This window comes from Vicia villosa, unplaced genomic scaffold, assembly GCF_029867415.1.
Source record: "Vicia villosa cultivar HV-30 ecotype Madison, WI unplaced genomic scaffold, Vvil1.0 ctg.000911F_1_1, whole genome shotgun sequence".
Taxonomy (NCBI): Eukaryota; Viridiplantae; Streptophyta; class Magnoliopsida; order Fabales; family Fabaceae; genus Vicia; species Vicia villosa.
The window spans coordinates 401,121-418,846 of NW_026705409.1; the positions used below are offsets into that span (position 1 = coordinate 401,121).

The following is a 17,726-nucleotide window of genomic DNA, read 5'->3' on the forward strand; positions in this document are numbered from 1 at the left end:
ATTTTTAAATAAAATTTTTGGAGGAAATAAATTTCGTTTTAAATGACATTAAAATTTCAGATAGATTTCAATCATGTAGTAGAGACTTTGAGACGTATTTGAGACTAATTACATAATTGTTGTTTATTTTGCTATATTTTGAAATTTTTATTCCAAATTCTTGTAATATATTAAAATGAGTGAGAAATTTGTTTATTTAGCTATATTTTTAAACTTTTATTTCAAATTCTTGTAATATATTAAAATGAGTTTGTGAATTTTTTTAATTACGGAGACCTTTAAGATAGATTTAAGAAAAAAATACATAAATATTTATTATTTTTTTAATTTTATGAAAATTATGTTTCAAATTCGTGTGATATACTGAAACGAATTTTCATTATGTATAGAGACTTTGATATATATATTTTAAACTTAATACAATTTTTTATATATATTTTATATTTTTATATTTCGCCTCAAATCTGTTTGGAATATTAAGACGGAATCGAGATTAAATTATGAAGAGTCTTTAGAACGAAATTTTTTAAAATACACAATAATTATTTATTTTACTTTTTTTATAGAAATTTTGTCATATAAATTATGGAAAATAGTGTAACATAGTTAATAGTATTAATAATATATATATATATATATATATATATATATATATATATATATATATATATATATATATATATATATATATATATATATATATATATATATATATATATATATATATATATATATATATATATGGGAATGCTATAACACACCCACTCATTTTAATGAAGGTGTGTATTAGCATGATGCACCTTCTTAATTTAAGATTAAAATCTCTTCTCTCTCTTAATTATGTTTTATATAATTTCTTTTTCAATTATTTTTATACCTAAAATTCATTTTCTCTCTCTATTTTTCATTCAATTAATTTATGTTATGTAATTATTTGACATTTAACTATCAATTTAATAATAAAAGTCCTTTAACATTGCTCATTGTCATTCTACTCATCTATTTTATTTTATTTTTTGACAAAAACATTTTTGTAATTAAATTATTGGCAAAACCATCTATTTTATTTTATTTTTTGACAAAAAAAATTTTGTAATTAAATTAATGCATACGTAACTTTTATAGCACTAACATTTATAATTAAAAGAAAATATGTTCAGTAATTTCTTTTCTTGAAATACAGCTCATGGAAATTTTTTTCAATTATTTTACTAAAACATTAGTGTATGATAAAAGAAAACATTTTTACTATTTTTTTTAGGTACAATTAGATTTTTTTTTTTTTTAAAAAAACAGCTTATAATGTTTTCTTTAACAAAAGTAATCCTTTTATTTTTGAGTAATCAGTCTTTTTATAATTTATTTTTAAATTAAAAAATTCTTTTGTAGTATATTTCAAGAAGTAATTTCATTATAAAATTGTTTTCGTTAAAAAAACAACTGATAGTTAAAATACATTACAAAGCAATATATTTACTCGTTATAATTTTTTTATTTTAAATAATGGTTAAAACACACTATAAATTGTTATGACATGTTCTTTAAATACCCTACAAAATAAAATTTATTTATATCAATATTTTTGTCAAACAACGTTAAAGATTGAGTGAAAAATAGGGAAGCCAAATAATTACATAAATTAATTGAGTGAAAAATAGAGAGAGAAAATGAGTTTTAGGTATAAAAATAATTGAAAAAGAAATTATATAAATCATAATTAAGAGAGAGAAGAGCTTTTAATCTTAAATTAAGAAGGTGCATCATGCTAATACACACCTTCATTAAAATGAGTGGGTGTGTTATAGCATTCCCCATATATATATATATATATATATATATATATATATATATATATATATATATATATATATAGTTAATTCAATGAATTAATTAGGAGTTATGATAATAGTTAGTTTTGATATGTGGAGTGGTAACTTGTAGATTGAAATATAAATATAAAATTCATATTGATTTTTTTATTAACAAATTAGTTAATTAGTTAATTGACTACAGTATATGGTGTAAGACCATATGAGCTGATTACAAATAATAGTACATCCCAATATTTTCTAATACTTTAAAGCTACTACTTGTGTAAATTAAAAAAAAAAAATTATCAGCTTTGTATTTTAAAAATTTAATATTAATTATATCAATAAGCAATGACATTGCATCATGATTAAAATTTTTTTTTTAAACAATGGGGTGGCCGTGGCCTTCGCCACCCCTAGCTCCGCCACGGATATGAACTTCTTTGAAACTTTCTCTCCTGTGGTTAAATTGACCACTCTCCAGGCCTTAATACCATATTACATGTCATTATGTGACTGGTAGAGTGAAAAATAGCCAAATTAACAAACAATAGGATCCTAATAGTAAGACAAAAATATCAATGATATAGGATCCTAATAATAAAATTATTCTTTTTCCGATATAGCACACGGCTGAAAAGATCTTTTTAACAAAAGTAAAAATTCCATCGAACAGACTCATTCTCATTATAGCAATGCTTAATTTCTAAGGGAATAATAAACCGTTTAGAAGCCAAATCAACAAACAATAGCAGTAAAGCCTTCTGAGGCAAATCAGAAAACAGATTGATACAATAACATGGCATAATAAGGCCAGGGCCAACAGCTGCGTTGCATAGGTACCGGTATGTACCCAGTACCCGGTACGAGTACTGGTACGGGGTACGGCATTTTTAGAAAAACTAAGGTACGGGTACGTTAGTATAATGCTTTAAATATACAATTATAAAAATAATTAAACAATTATATTATTTAAATAACGATAAAATAATAAAATTAAAAAATAGTTTGCTTAAATAAATCACACTTCAAAGTATTAATAAATCATAAAATCATAGTTTAATATCAATATTTTCTTCTCCAATGAATGCAGCTTCTAGTTCAGGTTCATCGAGAGAATGAATCCATATGTGCTCCAATTTCTTTTCAATTAACCTATTTCTTAATTTTTCTTTTAGTTTTTTATTTATAAATAGAATAAATAAATAACTTAATTTTTACTTAAGCTTAAATTATGTTATCCAAAAAAATTTAACATCGAAAAAAATAAAAAAGTTTGGGTACGTGTACCAAATGTGTACCGGTTGGTGTACCAAAGCAAAATAAAATAAAATAAAATCGGTACGGCTTCGGTGCGTACCGTACGCGTACCGTACGTGTACCGGTACCCGGTATGTACCCGATACCGGTACTTTACTTAAAACGGAGTACCCGTGCTTCACAGGCCAACAGGAAAACATCAGCATAAAACAATAAAGAATGTACCTGTAAACCAATAGTTCGGTTTAATAACATACAAATAACTAGAACTCTCCATGGATCGTGAAAATGATCCTCTAGAATGAGATTCCATTGAGACCATGGAGGCAACCAATTGTTTTCCGGAATTTTTCTTTAATAAGCCTCCTTATATATCTCACCATTAAGAAAAGGTTTAGCTTTTAGATTTCATTTTAGACCCCTCTTGAAAGGAGTTAGATAAATCTCCAAATATCGATTCTAAGTTTCAAACATAATTTTTAACCTCTAAGACTTTGGTTCTATATCCAGAATCACCACCGTCAACAAAATTAAAACTTTAATAAAATCAAATTAAAATTTTGTTCAATAACTATTTTTTAAATTAAATTGTGGGTTATAAGGGAAAATTCGATAAAACTGTCTACTTCAGAATTTGTTTTTTATTTTCATTTCTTTGTTTAAATCGTTTATTCTTTTTAATATCATCATATTTAAATAGTAAGTATTATTTAAAAATAATTCATTATAAAAATAATAGAAAAATGAAAGTAATAATATTCATTTTCGATCAAAATTAACGTGAGTGTTGTCTATAATAAAATATTAACTAACTGTCTCATTTATAATATTTGTCATTTTGTGTGTACATTGAATCTAAATATATTGAATGTAATATAAATATCATTAAGTATATATTGAATGTAAATATAAATATCATTAACTATATTTAAAGTCAATTATTATGTGTGTATATATATATTTGGGTTGATTTCGGTTTAATATTTGCTAACCAATGATGAAATTAGGATGCATTGTTATACTATTGGTTGCTGCTGTTTTCACTCCTACCTATGGGTCTGGTATGATATTATTATTATTATTATTATTATTATTATTATTATTATTATTATTATTATTATTATTATTATTATTATTATTATTATTATTATTATTATTATTATTATTATTATTATTATTATTACTATTATTATTATTACTATTATTATTATTATTAATTAATTAATTATTAATATTATTATTATTATTATTATGAATAATCTAATATTGTTAACAAATGTTTGTAGATGAGAAGCATGCTTCAACAGATGTAAAAATTAACTATTGTCTAAGGGAAATTACGGCAGATGGTAAATGTGCTGATGAAGGAACAATTTTACGCACAAGAACATGCAGGGATGAATTCTTTGCAATAGGATCATGGACTATGGCTACCAATTGTGAATGTAAACAAGATGTGCCTAACAGTCGTTCTTGTTCATGTTGTATCAATTGTGATAACGAGGCAAACTTACTCACCCATGCTTTGGATCTACGCCCTATTAGTGATACACAAGGAAGATGCAAAAATATTACTAACTAATCTATTTATCTATCAATTTATTCAATTTATGTTTATCATTGACCTATATGAATATTATAATTTTGAAGTCTATTTTGAAGCAAATAATTTGACATTGAAATGTACAAGGTTAGTACCATGTATCACATACTTATATTTCTTAAATCAGACTCCAAATCTTTTACATTGACATGTCATCCATCATGTATCACATACTTATATTTCTTTTAGATCAACAAGAATTCTTAAGTGTCAATCCATAATAAAAAACTTCATTCACCTTTCTCAACTTAGCAAAAATGCATTTGATAATTTTGCTTAAATTTGTAGTATCAAAATTTTAACTACTAATATATTATTTACTTATTTTTGTAAAAACAATTATTACTATTAAAATAAATTGAATTTGTTTTAAAAAAAAATTGCAACATATTGCAAAAAAATTACAATAAATAATATTTAAAATTACAATAAATTTTAATAATTACTATTAAATATCTTAAATTCTGCACTATCAACTTTGTAACTATTTTTTTTTAATTTTTTTTTTGCTTTCGCACTCTGGTTCCCGGAGGAAAGAGGCCATAGTAATCCAAAACTTGTGCCGAGAGGTATGGGTATTGGCCAAACATTGTTCCCACCTAGAAATCGAATCTGATATTCTACGAATTACGTCCTTAGTAGAAGCTCATCTACCATTGGAGTCCAAGTGCTTGGTTTAATTAAAAATAATTTTGAGCAAACAAAATTTTGATTAATTCAAAAAGTCACATAATTACAATGGCGATCGCTTGGATCCAGCCCTCGCAAATGACAAAAAAAATATAACAAGACGACTAATTCAGCATCAAGTCTCCTATATTTCCCACTATACCACCCTCTTTATAATAACTTAACCTAGAACTTTGGTTAAAAGAAGAAAAAAATCTACTATTTCATTCAAATATTTTTGAGTTGTCATTATCTCAAAACAAAATTGTTAAAATATAAAAAAAATTATATTAAAAAAAGTAAAAGAATCTAACACAATTGGCAGGTTATCATCTAGTTAATATTATCAATCATTTGTGTCAATCCTCATTTGGGCAACTCATTATTGGCCATTAGATGAATCAAATTAATTATTTCAATAATAAATATCCTAATTGTTTCGATAATTGATAAAAAAGGTGTTTAATTATTATAAATTAAATATTCTATGTCTCGATAATTAATTAACTAGTGATTGATAGTTCAATTTTATATTTTAGTTTAATTATATTTTTTTATTGTTTTAAATACACCAATTAGTCTATATATTTTTTTAAACTCATTTAAAAATATCTTTTAAATTTTAATTCATATAAATTTTTCAATAATAATTTCAGTTCCATTTTAATTATTTAATTATTTAATTTATATTACTTTATTGGTAGTTTTAAAATTAATATTAATATTAAATTGATGATTTAACATTCAAATATTTATATTTGGAGCAATTAGATCATTACTTGAGTTAAAAACAAAAAATATATAGACTGCAATTTAAAGGGAAACTTAAATTAAAAATTGATTGGTTTTATCTATAAATTAAAAATAAAAGTTGGTGTATTTAAAAATATAAAAAATATAATTAAACTAAAATATCAAATTGAATTATCAATCACTAATTAATTAATTAATTATTTAGAAATAGAATATTTGATTTGATAATAATTAATTACCTTTTTTATCAATTGTTGAAATAATTAAAATATTTATTATTGGAATAATTAATTTGATACATCTAATGACCAATAATGAGATGCACAAATGGCTGCCACATTCCTTATTTGCCGAGGATCCAAATTGCATATTCAGTGTCATATCTCTTTTTTAGCATATTTCATTATTCCACTTTTCATTTTCTATTATACTTTTTTTATATGTCTGATTTGATAATGTGATTAGAGTTGTTTTTCTTTTTTGAAAAAGAACATGATTTTGTATAGTGACTTAATTTAATATTTATGCGTATTATGTCGAGCAGGAATAACAGATGTTTGATCAACCAAAAAGGAAACAACAACATCATTACAATTTGTATTTGTACAAAAGTACGGGTCTGCATGTTACCTTTATAAGGGTATGCGCACTCAAAGATTTTAGTAGGTATATTACGATGTATGGTAGTTAGGGTTTGCCTATAGCGGCAAAAAATCATGTATGGTGGTGTTTATGATTTTTTTTTAGGACCTGCTCACGTGATGTGAGAGGCCCTGTCTATATGCTTTTGAGTACATAAGGTGTTATCTATATGAGTTAATTTCACCTCTGCTAGAGTTTAAGTATTTATAGAGGCTTTATTGGGCCTAGGTTGCAGAGTTAGCAAGTCGTTATCCCCTAACACTATTACCAAAAACAAGGTAAAGAGAAAATTTGTTCTTCCTAGAATCATGGAGGAAATGGTTTCCCCTTTGATTGACTATTTGGATTGGGTATCTTAACCTAAGTCCAATAAGGGGCTTTCCCCCCTCGTTGAGCTACCAGGTGCTAGTCTTGGGGGGCGGCTCACCCTTTTTTTTGGGTGACCCAGTTCTAGCGCTAGGGGTGCGGCTCCCCCTTTCTTTGGAGGGCCCGATAAAATATAGGGATAAATATACGTTACCCCCTGCCATATAGGCGAGATTCGGGTTACCCTCTTTAATTTTTTTTTGGATAACTCCCCTGTAATTTTAGGGTACCCCCTAAGCGTGTAAAAACCAGAGAAAAACCAGGGGGTAAATAAAAAAACCATTTTACAGGGGGGTAATAGGGGGCAAAAACATAGAATTTTTATTTTTAAAGGGGGTAATCCAAAAAAAATATATTAAAGGGGGGTAATCCAAATCTCGCCTATATGACAGGAGGTAACGTATATTTATCCCTAAAATATAACATTACATAACTAAAGTTTACCTTCTTCAATGTCTTCATACTCAAAGTTGTTGTAGGGAAGATTGCAAGTTTGTGCAATTTCCTCAAGGGGCAGGTGGATTTGATGTTTCTTTACTTCGGAGATAAGAGTTCAATACACATACTTGAGGTTAGCATAGAACAATCTCGCTAATGTAGGAAATATTTTTTGAGGTACTTCAAAGATGAAGTTCTTTAATCTGGCTTCCTCGAACATTTGGGTAAAGTTTAAATCTTTGAAGATTTTCTCGTTCAATTAACGAGGCTAAAATATTTATCTACCGGTTAACTTCCGACCAAACAGTGAACAAGGTATGAAGTGTTTATCCTCCAATTTAAACAAATATTTTTCAATGGCTAATCTCGAATAAAGATGGAGTTTTAAGTTGGCTATTCTCTGAACTAAACCAGGGTTTTATATATGTTAATCACGAACCAAGTTGAGATTTTATACAATTTGATCTCTAACCAAATGAGCTTTTACCAGTTGAACTCAAGAACCAATTGAGATTTTAACCAGAATAATCTCGAACTGATACAGCTTCTAACTGGGTTGAGCTCAAGAACCGTTGTGGAGATTTTAATGGTTGATCTTTATGAATCAAAAAAGAGTTTTTCTTCTTGGAGAAACTAACGAACCAAATGGAATTTTCCTAAGACCATCCCCAAACCAAACAAGAGCTTTTAGTGATTTAACTCTCAACCAAAAATAACTTCCTACAAAATAAATATTTACTCAAGAGTTCAATGAAAGAGTTTCTAAAGATAATAGTGCATCTGACAAAACTAATGAATATCATATATGGTTAAGTTTAATGTAATAACGTAGTAAATATTTATTTTATACAAAATTAAAGAATGAGCATAGTGCTATGCTAAATAGCGGGTTATGGCTGAGGTTGGGGTCTATGTACTTTTCTGGTTAATAAGATAAGAATCACGTAAAAACATATAAATCGTACTGTGAGGGTCAATGAGGATATTTGAGAGATTGATTATGTTATATTTAAAGTGTCTTTTATTTAAGTGAAAGTGGATTGTCAATGACACTCATCTATAAATCGATAAATTATGACTCACACGGGTTGACCTTCATAAGTCAACTTATATGAATGAACCATTCATTATGGCATCCCACGCAAAACAAGTTTTTTAATGTCACTAATCCTTCTAATAATAGATGATCAATTATTCTAGAAGGAAAATATATTTTTGCTAGTGAAAAAATATCAAGATTCAACTCTTGATATTTCTAAAACCACTTCTTTCGCAACGCACATTCACAGGGACGACTCTGGGCCACGGCAACCAGGCCCACAATCCAGGGCCATAAAAAAACAGACCCTCAAATTATTGATCACGGACTTTATAAATTAAAAAATAAATTTCGTATATACAATTTATATTGAAAAGAATATACGTGTTACCATTGCATCCCATCGGATGACTACTGTTGTTGTAATTTCAGGCATAGGGACATTATATATACACTTTTATATTGTTTTTTATTTATTTTAAAAGTAACCCTAAATATTAATGTATGTGGACAGATATTAGGAATATTATATTATTTATTAGGGGCTCATTTTAAATAGATGATATGTTCTTTTCTTAAATAATTGTTGTTCTTTTTTAAAAAGAAAATTATATTACTTATTGGTGGTTTAGGGCTTGCTTACGGTGGTAAGAAACCCTGTTTAGTGGTGAAGGTAGTGTACTATTGTACAATTATGCTTCTAACACAAGTTTATGATCTTTCCTTTAAAAATATACTTATGATATGAAGTAGTGAGAACATAGAAGATATCAAGTAACGTGATATTCCCAAGAGTATTTGAGTCTTCAGAGTCAGTACTTAGTCTTCAAAGCTTGAATGCAACAACATATCTGAATGACATATCTTGATTTTTAAGCTGGAAGCAAAAGCTTATCAGAGCTTGAAATATTGACTTCTGATCTGGAAGAGTAGCTTATCTTAGAAAAACTTGGAAATCATTTTATGGTGAACATTCAACATTCTTCAAAACTGTTGGTGTTACTTTAGAAAGGATGAACAGTTCTTCTGAGATGTGCCAGCGCTGATTCTAATGATCTTTTTATATAGCAATCCAAAATCAATCAAAATATTTTATATGCACACTTAAGAAAGTATTAGAGTACAAAATTGTTACATATAAAATATATGTGTTGTTATCATCAAAACTAGAGATTAAATGCAAAATCAAATCTTGTTCTAACACATAGTTTCCAAGAACGGTAAGTTATCAAGTTCTCTCAATTTATCTTAATTATTTGATGTTTTTGTTAGTGAGCTTGTTATATCATATGTGATTGCTTGCTTCACTAATCACTCATTGAACATGCATTTATTTAAACAGATTTTTGAGTTAATAATCAGGAAAATTATATTATTCTTGAGAAATAAATTTGACGATCCAATGTTTTTTCGAATTGCATCCATCTTGTAAGTCATAATTTCCTCTTCAGTCTATAGAATTTAATTCAATGTCACAAATTCTTCAAAACAATGTTGATAAATGGATGTCAGACTTAGTCTTTCACACAAATCTTGATGTTTGAAAAATAAACTACAAAAGAAGAGGAAATCAAATTTTGTGTGAAAGAATTAGAAGACATCCATTCATCAACATTACTTTGAAAAAATTGTGATTGAATCAAATTCTATGGGTTAACGAGGAGATCATGAATTACAATATGCATGTAATTAGAAAAACATTGGATCGTTTAAACTGTTTTTCAAGAATAATTTAATTTTTCAGATTATTATCTTAAAAATATATTTGAATTGTTGTATATGATTAATGAGGTGTAATAAAAAATGAACAATCCTATATTTTATAGTAATCTCTTATATATACCACAACGGTTCTGATATATACCCGTAGTGAAAAGTATTTTTTTAAGCGTTTTGATTTTGGTTGCAGGTGGATATTGAACCCATGACCCTACATTTATGACAACAGTTGTTTTAGTTAACCATTGTGATATGTAGTGCAATACATAGTTTATCACAACGGTTGCGCAGCCGTAATGGAAAGCATCGTACTTATAATCACACCTTACCTCACAATGGTTGATCAGTCGTTATGGTAAAGCTTCTCCAACTGTTAAGGTATCATTTTTCCGTAGTAGTGGTCTAATCGAATATTTAGTTGGAAAAAGCTTTTCAATCTATCAGGTTAGGTCATACAAATATTTTTAGGAGGTTTAAGTCAAATTTGAGAGGCTTCTCAAATATTTTTAGTGTGTATTATTTCTCCATACTATTTTTCAAAATTATCCTTGCGACTTTACAATACAATGGTCACTTAGACGAAAACAACTAAGAAAGCTTTCACATTTTCTCTCTTTCACAACTCTGAAGCTTCGCGTCTTGGCATCATCATCTTTCACTTTAGCATCACACAAGAACCTTGAATTTTCTTAATGAGCCTTGAGATACTTCATATTTATTGCCATCGTCTGAGAGTTGAGAGGTTAAACCACCAACAATTCTTGAAACAAAAGTATTCACTTGATAGTCGGTTGTCCAAAGTGTTGACTTTAAAAATATAACTTGTTCATCAAGAAAATTTCAAGGGGATAACTTGATGAACCATTTTGAACATCTTTCTCTACTTGGGCTATTTTCACAAGATAAATACTTCACTGGTTGTCGTTTGATATTAGGTATTGTCATCATCAAAACTAAACAAATACTCAATTGACTTGCAGCATTGCTGTCAAAAAATTTCACCACCTTAGATCATCTTGAAAATATTTGTAAGCACATAAATCCACCGTTTTCACTTGTCGAGTAGTTGAGCTCTCTTAGTGAAAGTTCAACAGAGTCTTAAAACCCATTCTTTTTACCTATGTTAGAGAAATATAATTTTCTTAAAATAAAATTTAAAACTAAAAAGTTAGGTTACCTCCCAATAAACACTTGCTTAACATCATTAGCTTGACGCATGTTTTAAGGTTCCTAAATATATCTTATTTCTTTTCTTTTTTTTTCCTCTTAGGAATTTGATATAGAAAGGCAGTTGTTTCAATGTTTTATAAATTGATGTGTTTTATATTCCTTTGAAAATGCCTACAAAGAAACGGAGGGAGGGAGTACTTTTTTTTCTTCGTTTTTTATTGGAGCTTGTGGATAAGGCAGTTTTTGAACAGGTGAATTCTTCAAATTTTCCTCCTCTATTCTTTGATCTTTTGTTTGTGCCTCTTCAGTTGGGTCTTTCTCCAATTCTATTCTTTTTTGCTTCTTTCTCACTTTCTTTTTCTAACTCAACTACTACTTTTTTTCCTTTTCTTAATTGCTGTCATTTTCATTCAATTTGCGGTGTTCATTTGTGTTACTTTGACTGTTGGCATTGTGTTCTAGATTAAATAGATCATTGACTAAATGAAGCGTATATGCATTTCCCATTTTCGATAGTCACTTGCATGGACTAATTCAATATCTCCTCCAATCTTAATGTAGTATCCTGTTGAGAAAGATTATGGTACTTTTCCATAGACAAGTGTATCTGTGTGTAACTTTTGCTTGTCTCACTCGGCACCGATAACATTTAGTCAATAAAATTAATAAATTTTGTTCAATAATTTTTTTTTCTATGTCTTCTCAATAATTAAAATTAAGATAGATAACAAAATTGAATTGGGACTTATTAGGGAAAATGATAATAATGTCTACATGGTAATTTATTCTTTATTTCATTTTCTTTGTTTAAGAAAACAATTAAAACATTAATTTATATAATTAAGGTGAGCTTTTTACTTAGACTATTGAAGCTTATAAAAAAAATATAAATTAATTCCCATGTACAATATTTGTCTTTTTATAAATTAGCATAAAAAATATTTTTCCTTCTTAATAAAATCTTATTTATTTTATTGTATTTTAACTGATATAATTATTCAACCAACATTAATAAATAAAATTTATTTGAATTAAAAGCAACACAATAAATTTGTAGTTTAAGAATCACGCACCATTGAAATGAAACACGTCATAATGAATAGGAAAAGAAATACTGTTTTAGTAAAACAAAATAAAATTATAATTCTCACAAATTAAGTGTCATGTTTTTTATTTATTTGTCTTTTTAAAATAATAATATTATTTTAATTAATTATTTTATTTAAAATTATATAATTATTCTATTACCTATTATTAATGAGATTATTTTATTAAATAATACTCATTTCATTATTAAAATTAATATAATTAATTAATATCTTTAAGAAATGTGAAATCAACCCGCTTTATAGTTTTTAAAGTTAATAGAATCCTATCATTAATACATTGAACTAAGATAAAAATCTCTAAAATAAATGTTTTCATGAAAACTAAAATAAAAAATTTGGTATAAAAATCTGAAAATAATTTTTTTCTGAAAATTAAAAAAAGATTTGATTTTTTTTCCTGAAAGAATTTTTTTTTTAGAAAAATAAATTCTAAAAATATTTTTTTAATATAGATATTCTGAAAATTTACCATTAGATTTTATTATAATATCAATGAAAACTTCTATACATTTTATGAGTCTGTTTGGTAAGATCTAAAAAAGAGCTTTTACCTTTTTGCTTTTCAGCTCACATTAATGAAAAAGTTCTGTTTGGTAATGCTATTTTAGCTTTTAGCTTTTCAGCTCACATTAATGAAAAAGTTTTGTTTGGTAATGCTATTTTAGCTTTTAGCTTGTAGCTTTTTTACAAGCTTTTATCTTTTTTATCAAAAGCTATTTGAAGTAGCTTTTGAGCTTGTAGCTTTTAGCTTGTGACTTTTTTTTTTCCATTTATATCCTTATTATTTTAATAAAATATTATTATTCTTATTAATTAAAATGACCATTTATGTCATTTTGTATCTATCAGCTAATGAAACAGTTAATTTACCAAACACTCATGTTAGCCTATCAGCTATCAGTCACCAGCTAAAAGCTACCCGTCACCAGCTAAAAGTTACCAGCTATCAGCTACCAGCTACCAGCTATAAAGTTAGTTTTACCAAAAAGAGCCTAACTCATATCTTCCTTATTTCTTCTCTACATTTGCTTTGCTCTAAATTCTATTCTTAAACTGTTACTATAGGTATTTTCTTTGTGCTACAATTCAATTTGATAAAAACTATAATTATTACTCCCTCCGTCTCACAATAGGTATTTTCTTTGAGATTTTCATACTCTTAAAAAAAATATTAATTATGTTGATTTTAATGAAAAAATAATCTCATTTACTAAAATAACCTTATTAATAATAGATAGTGGAGTATCTAAATAAATTAAAATACAATAAATAAGTGTAAGTTAGTGGAAAGAAATAATAAATATATTATAAATGGACAAATAATTTGAGCCAAATAAAAATAAGAAAGATGACACTTATTGTGAGACGGAGGAAATACCTTTTTTCATTATCAATTTAATTATTTTGATATAGAAAAATATATGTTACAATAAATTGGAAAAGAGACAAAAAAAAAAATGAATTACAGTACTTCATAATTTTCGTTTTGTTTTAGTTTAGATTCCCTTTAATATTATAATAAATTTTTCAAGGGTCTGTTTTGATATCAAGTGGTTTCAGCCCCCTCCCAATCGCAGTTGTAAAGAATCAAACCGTAACTCAGTAGACCAAATACAGCACCAATCACCACAGGACCAACTAACAATCGGTTAGATTTCCTTTAATATTTAGAGCAACTATGAAACATACATTTAAATAAAAATTTATTATAATATTAAAGGGAATCTAAACTAAAACAAAACGAAAATTATGAAGTACTGTAATTCATTTTTTTTTTGTCTCTTTTTCAATTTATTGTAACATATATTTGTCTGTATCAAACAAAATATTTAAATTGATAATGAAAAAGGTAATAATTAGAGTTTTTATCAAATTGAATTGTAGCACAACGTAAATACCTATGGTAGCAGTTTAAGAATGGAATTTAGAGCAAACCAAATATAGAGAAGAAATAAGAAATATATGTGTTAAAATGTATACAAGTTCTCATTGATATTATAATAAAATCTAATGGTAAAGTTTTAGAATATCTATATTAAAAAAAGGGTAATGCTAACGAGTGCCCCAGGGGCACTGGTTAAGAGATTAAAAAGGTAAGTTGAACATTGTTTAATAAAGTAAAAATATATGTATTAAATGCATTGAAAATATAAATAATTAACTTTTTAAAAGAAGATTAGGTGTATTCAATGCAATGAATCTACAATATTTTTTTAATTTGGAATGCTTAACCAGTGCCCTTGGGGCACTCGTTAGCATGACCCTTAAAAAAATATTTTTAGAATTTATTTTTCTAAAAAAATGAAATCTTTTTTTAATTTTCAGAAAAAAATTATTTTCATATTTTTGTGCCAAATTTTTTATTTTAATTTTCAGGAAAACATTTATTTTTGAGATTTATTTTCAAAAAAAGTGTTTTTTTATTTGCAGAAAAAATAAATATTTTAATATTTAAAAAAAAAATTCAAAAAGTTAGTATTTTTATTTTCAGAATTTTTTTTAGGGCTCAATTAATGTTTTATTCTTCTCATGAGAAATAAACTTATATAAGTAAATAAGTTTTTATAAGGAAACAGTTCTGAACCAATTTTAAACTGAGTTTGAATTATTTAAATTAAATAATTTAGTTCATCAACCATTAAAGTGATCCACTTTTTATGGTAAAATGCAACTCAACTTAAATATACAATTCGATTAACCATATTTTTGAACACCCTAGTTGAATATAAATATAAATATCTTTAAATATATTATTTTAATAATTAAAAGTATATAATTTTACAAATTGGTAAAATATTGTGAGATCAATTGTTTTTAATATATGATTTAAATAACGATAGATTTTCAATCTTTTTATGCATAATTTTTGCTCATTACCAATTACATTTGTTGTCAATAAAATTAAAGAGCTATGCTATATGTCACGAAAAAATTGCTCACGAAATTTCACGAATACCCTTTTTATATATCGGTGATCTAGTTTTCATCTTTTCATAATAAAAAAGGACTACGTTTATCAATATAAAATCCACCGTCATAGCTCACTCTAATTGCTAGTCTATGAAAAGCTAAAAGCTAGATCACTTTAACTTTTCTCATATTTGTTCTTGAAATGTTTGTTTTGATATGCATCATTTTGAAAAGACAGATTAATTAATTAAATAATACAAGTGGTGCATGCATATATATAATACATTCGCGAGAAATTCGTGAAATGCTGTTTCGTGACATTAAGCATTTCTCAAAATTAAAATATGATTTTATTTGATAATTTTTGTTCTATTTTCTCAATAATAATTAAAAAATTGTATTAAAATTTTAGTACTCCAATTATATAGGATTCACAAAATTAATCATCTTATTTTAAATTTAAAACAGTTTTGGTTTTTTTCACGTTTTTCGTCAAAATTTGATGGGATGTTATTTTTTTACTTATATTTTTATTTATAAAATTCTACCACAAAATTAATATACAATGAATGATTTGTCATGTTTGACGATAAATTTATTATTCAAAAAATAAAAATAATTATAAGAGAGGGACAAAATTGTTTAAATTTAAAAAATGAAATTCCATTTTGTAAATAAAATAAAATAGTGAAACCAAAAATTATAATTAAACATCATTAAAGTTAAGATTGATAACAAAATTCAATGGTTAGTTATTGGAGAAAATGTGATAAAAATATATCCGTGTTAATTTATTATTTTTATTTCCATTACTTTGTTGAAGAAAAAAAATTTTTTTTTTTTAAATCATCATATTTAAATATTATCATTTAAAAAAATAAGTTTCCATATAAAATAAAATAATAGAAAAAGAAAAGTAATATATTATATTCAATTATGGTCAAATTTAACCTTTTCAACCCATTTTAACTATTTCCTATTATAAATTTCAATTTATATAATAGAATTAATGTGAGTTTTTTTTTTACATAAAGTATCAAAAGTTTATATAAAAAAAAAAATTAACTTATTGTGTCATTTATAATATTCATCTTTTGTGTACATTGAATCTAAAAATATTGAATGTAAATATAAATATCATTAAATATATTTAAAGTCAGTTATTATGTTTGTATATATATGGGTTGATTTCCTTGTACTATAAATATCATTAAACTATTTTATTCAGTATTTTATAAGAATTAAGATGATGAAACTAGGATGCATTGCTGTATTGGTTGCTGCTGTTCTCACTCTTACCTATGGCAATGGGTCTGGTATGCTACTAGAATATTTATTATTATTATTATTAATTTATTATGTATGATCTAATATGGTTAACAAATGTTTGTAGATGAAAAGCATGGTTCAACAGATGTTGAAACTACCTATTGTCTAATGGAAATGATGGCAGATGGTAAATGTGGTGATGAAGGAACAACTTTACGCCTAAGAAAATGTAGGGATGAATTCTTTGCAATAGGATCATGGACTATGGCTACCAATTGTGAATGCAAACAAGATGTGCCTAACAATCGTACTTGTTCATGTTGTATTAATTGTAATAACGAAGCCACCTTACTCACCGCAGCTTTGCCTGTGCCTAAGCCGTTTCATCCTATTAATGATACACAGGGTAGATGCAAAAATATTACTAACTAATCTATTTGGCTTATGTCAAATTTCATCAATATGTTTATCATTTACCTATAAGAATATTATAAAAATATACTATTTTTACAACCTTAACATGGCGGAACAATATTTAAGTCTATTTTTCTATGTACATGTAATTTGAAGCAACTAATTGAACATTGAAAAGTATAAGGTGTGTATCATATAATTTCGTTTGTGTTACATGATTAATATTTTAAAACCCATAAATAAATCATTGGATAATTTCGATTAATTTTGTAGTATCAAAATTTAACTACTAATATATTTTTTTGTTTTTGTAAAACCAACTATTACTATTCTAAGAAAAACTGAATAAAAATATTGCAAAATGTTGGAAAAAACATTACAATAAATAATTTTTAAAACTACTATATATAAATTTTAATAATGACTTTTAAATATCTTAAATTCTACACTATCAACTTTGTAACAAATTGCAAAGATAATTAAAATTTATGATAATTAATATTTAAAATTGTTATAGATTCTAATCATAGCAATATTACTAATTAATTAAAAAT

The 17,726-nt window shown here is 25.9% G+C and overlaps 1 protein-coding gene across 1 annotated transcript; it reads left to right on the forward strand.

Moving 5' to 3' along the window:
* The first annotated feature begins 16,706 nt into the window (after window positions 1-16,706).
* On the forward strand, window positions 16,707-17,261 carry LOC131632181 (uncharacterized). Its single transcript, XM_058902963.1, has 2 exons — window positions 16,707-16,805; window positions 16,883-17,261. The coding sequence occupies exons 1-2, from the start codon at window positions 16,736-16,738 to the stop codon at window positions 17,188-17,190; spliced, it is 378 nt and encodes a 125-aa protein (XP_058758946.1). The 5' UTR covers window positions 16,707-16,735; the 3' UTR covers window positions 17,191-17,261.
* Window positions 17,262-17,726: the final 465 nt, after the last annotated feature.

Excerpts from the sequence above, each read along its gene's own strand:
- LOC131632181 (XM_058902963.1), top strand. The coding sequence starts at position 16,736 with ATGATGAAACTAGGATGCATTGCTGTATTGGTTGCTGCTGTTCTCACT. Across the intron at positions 16,806-16,882 it reads TACCTATGGCAATGGGTCTG|ATGAAAAGCATGGTTCAACA; the intron begins GTATGCTACTAG and ends AAATGTTTGTAG.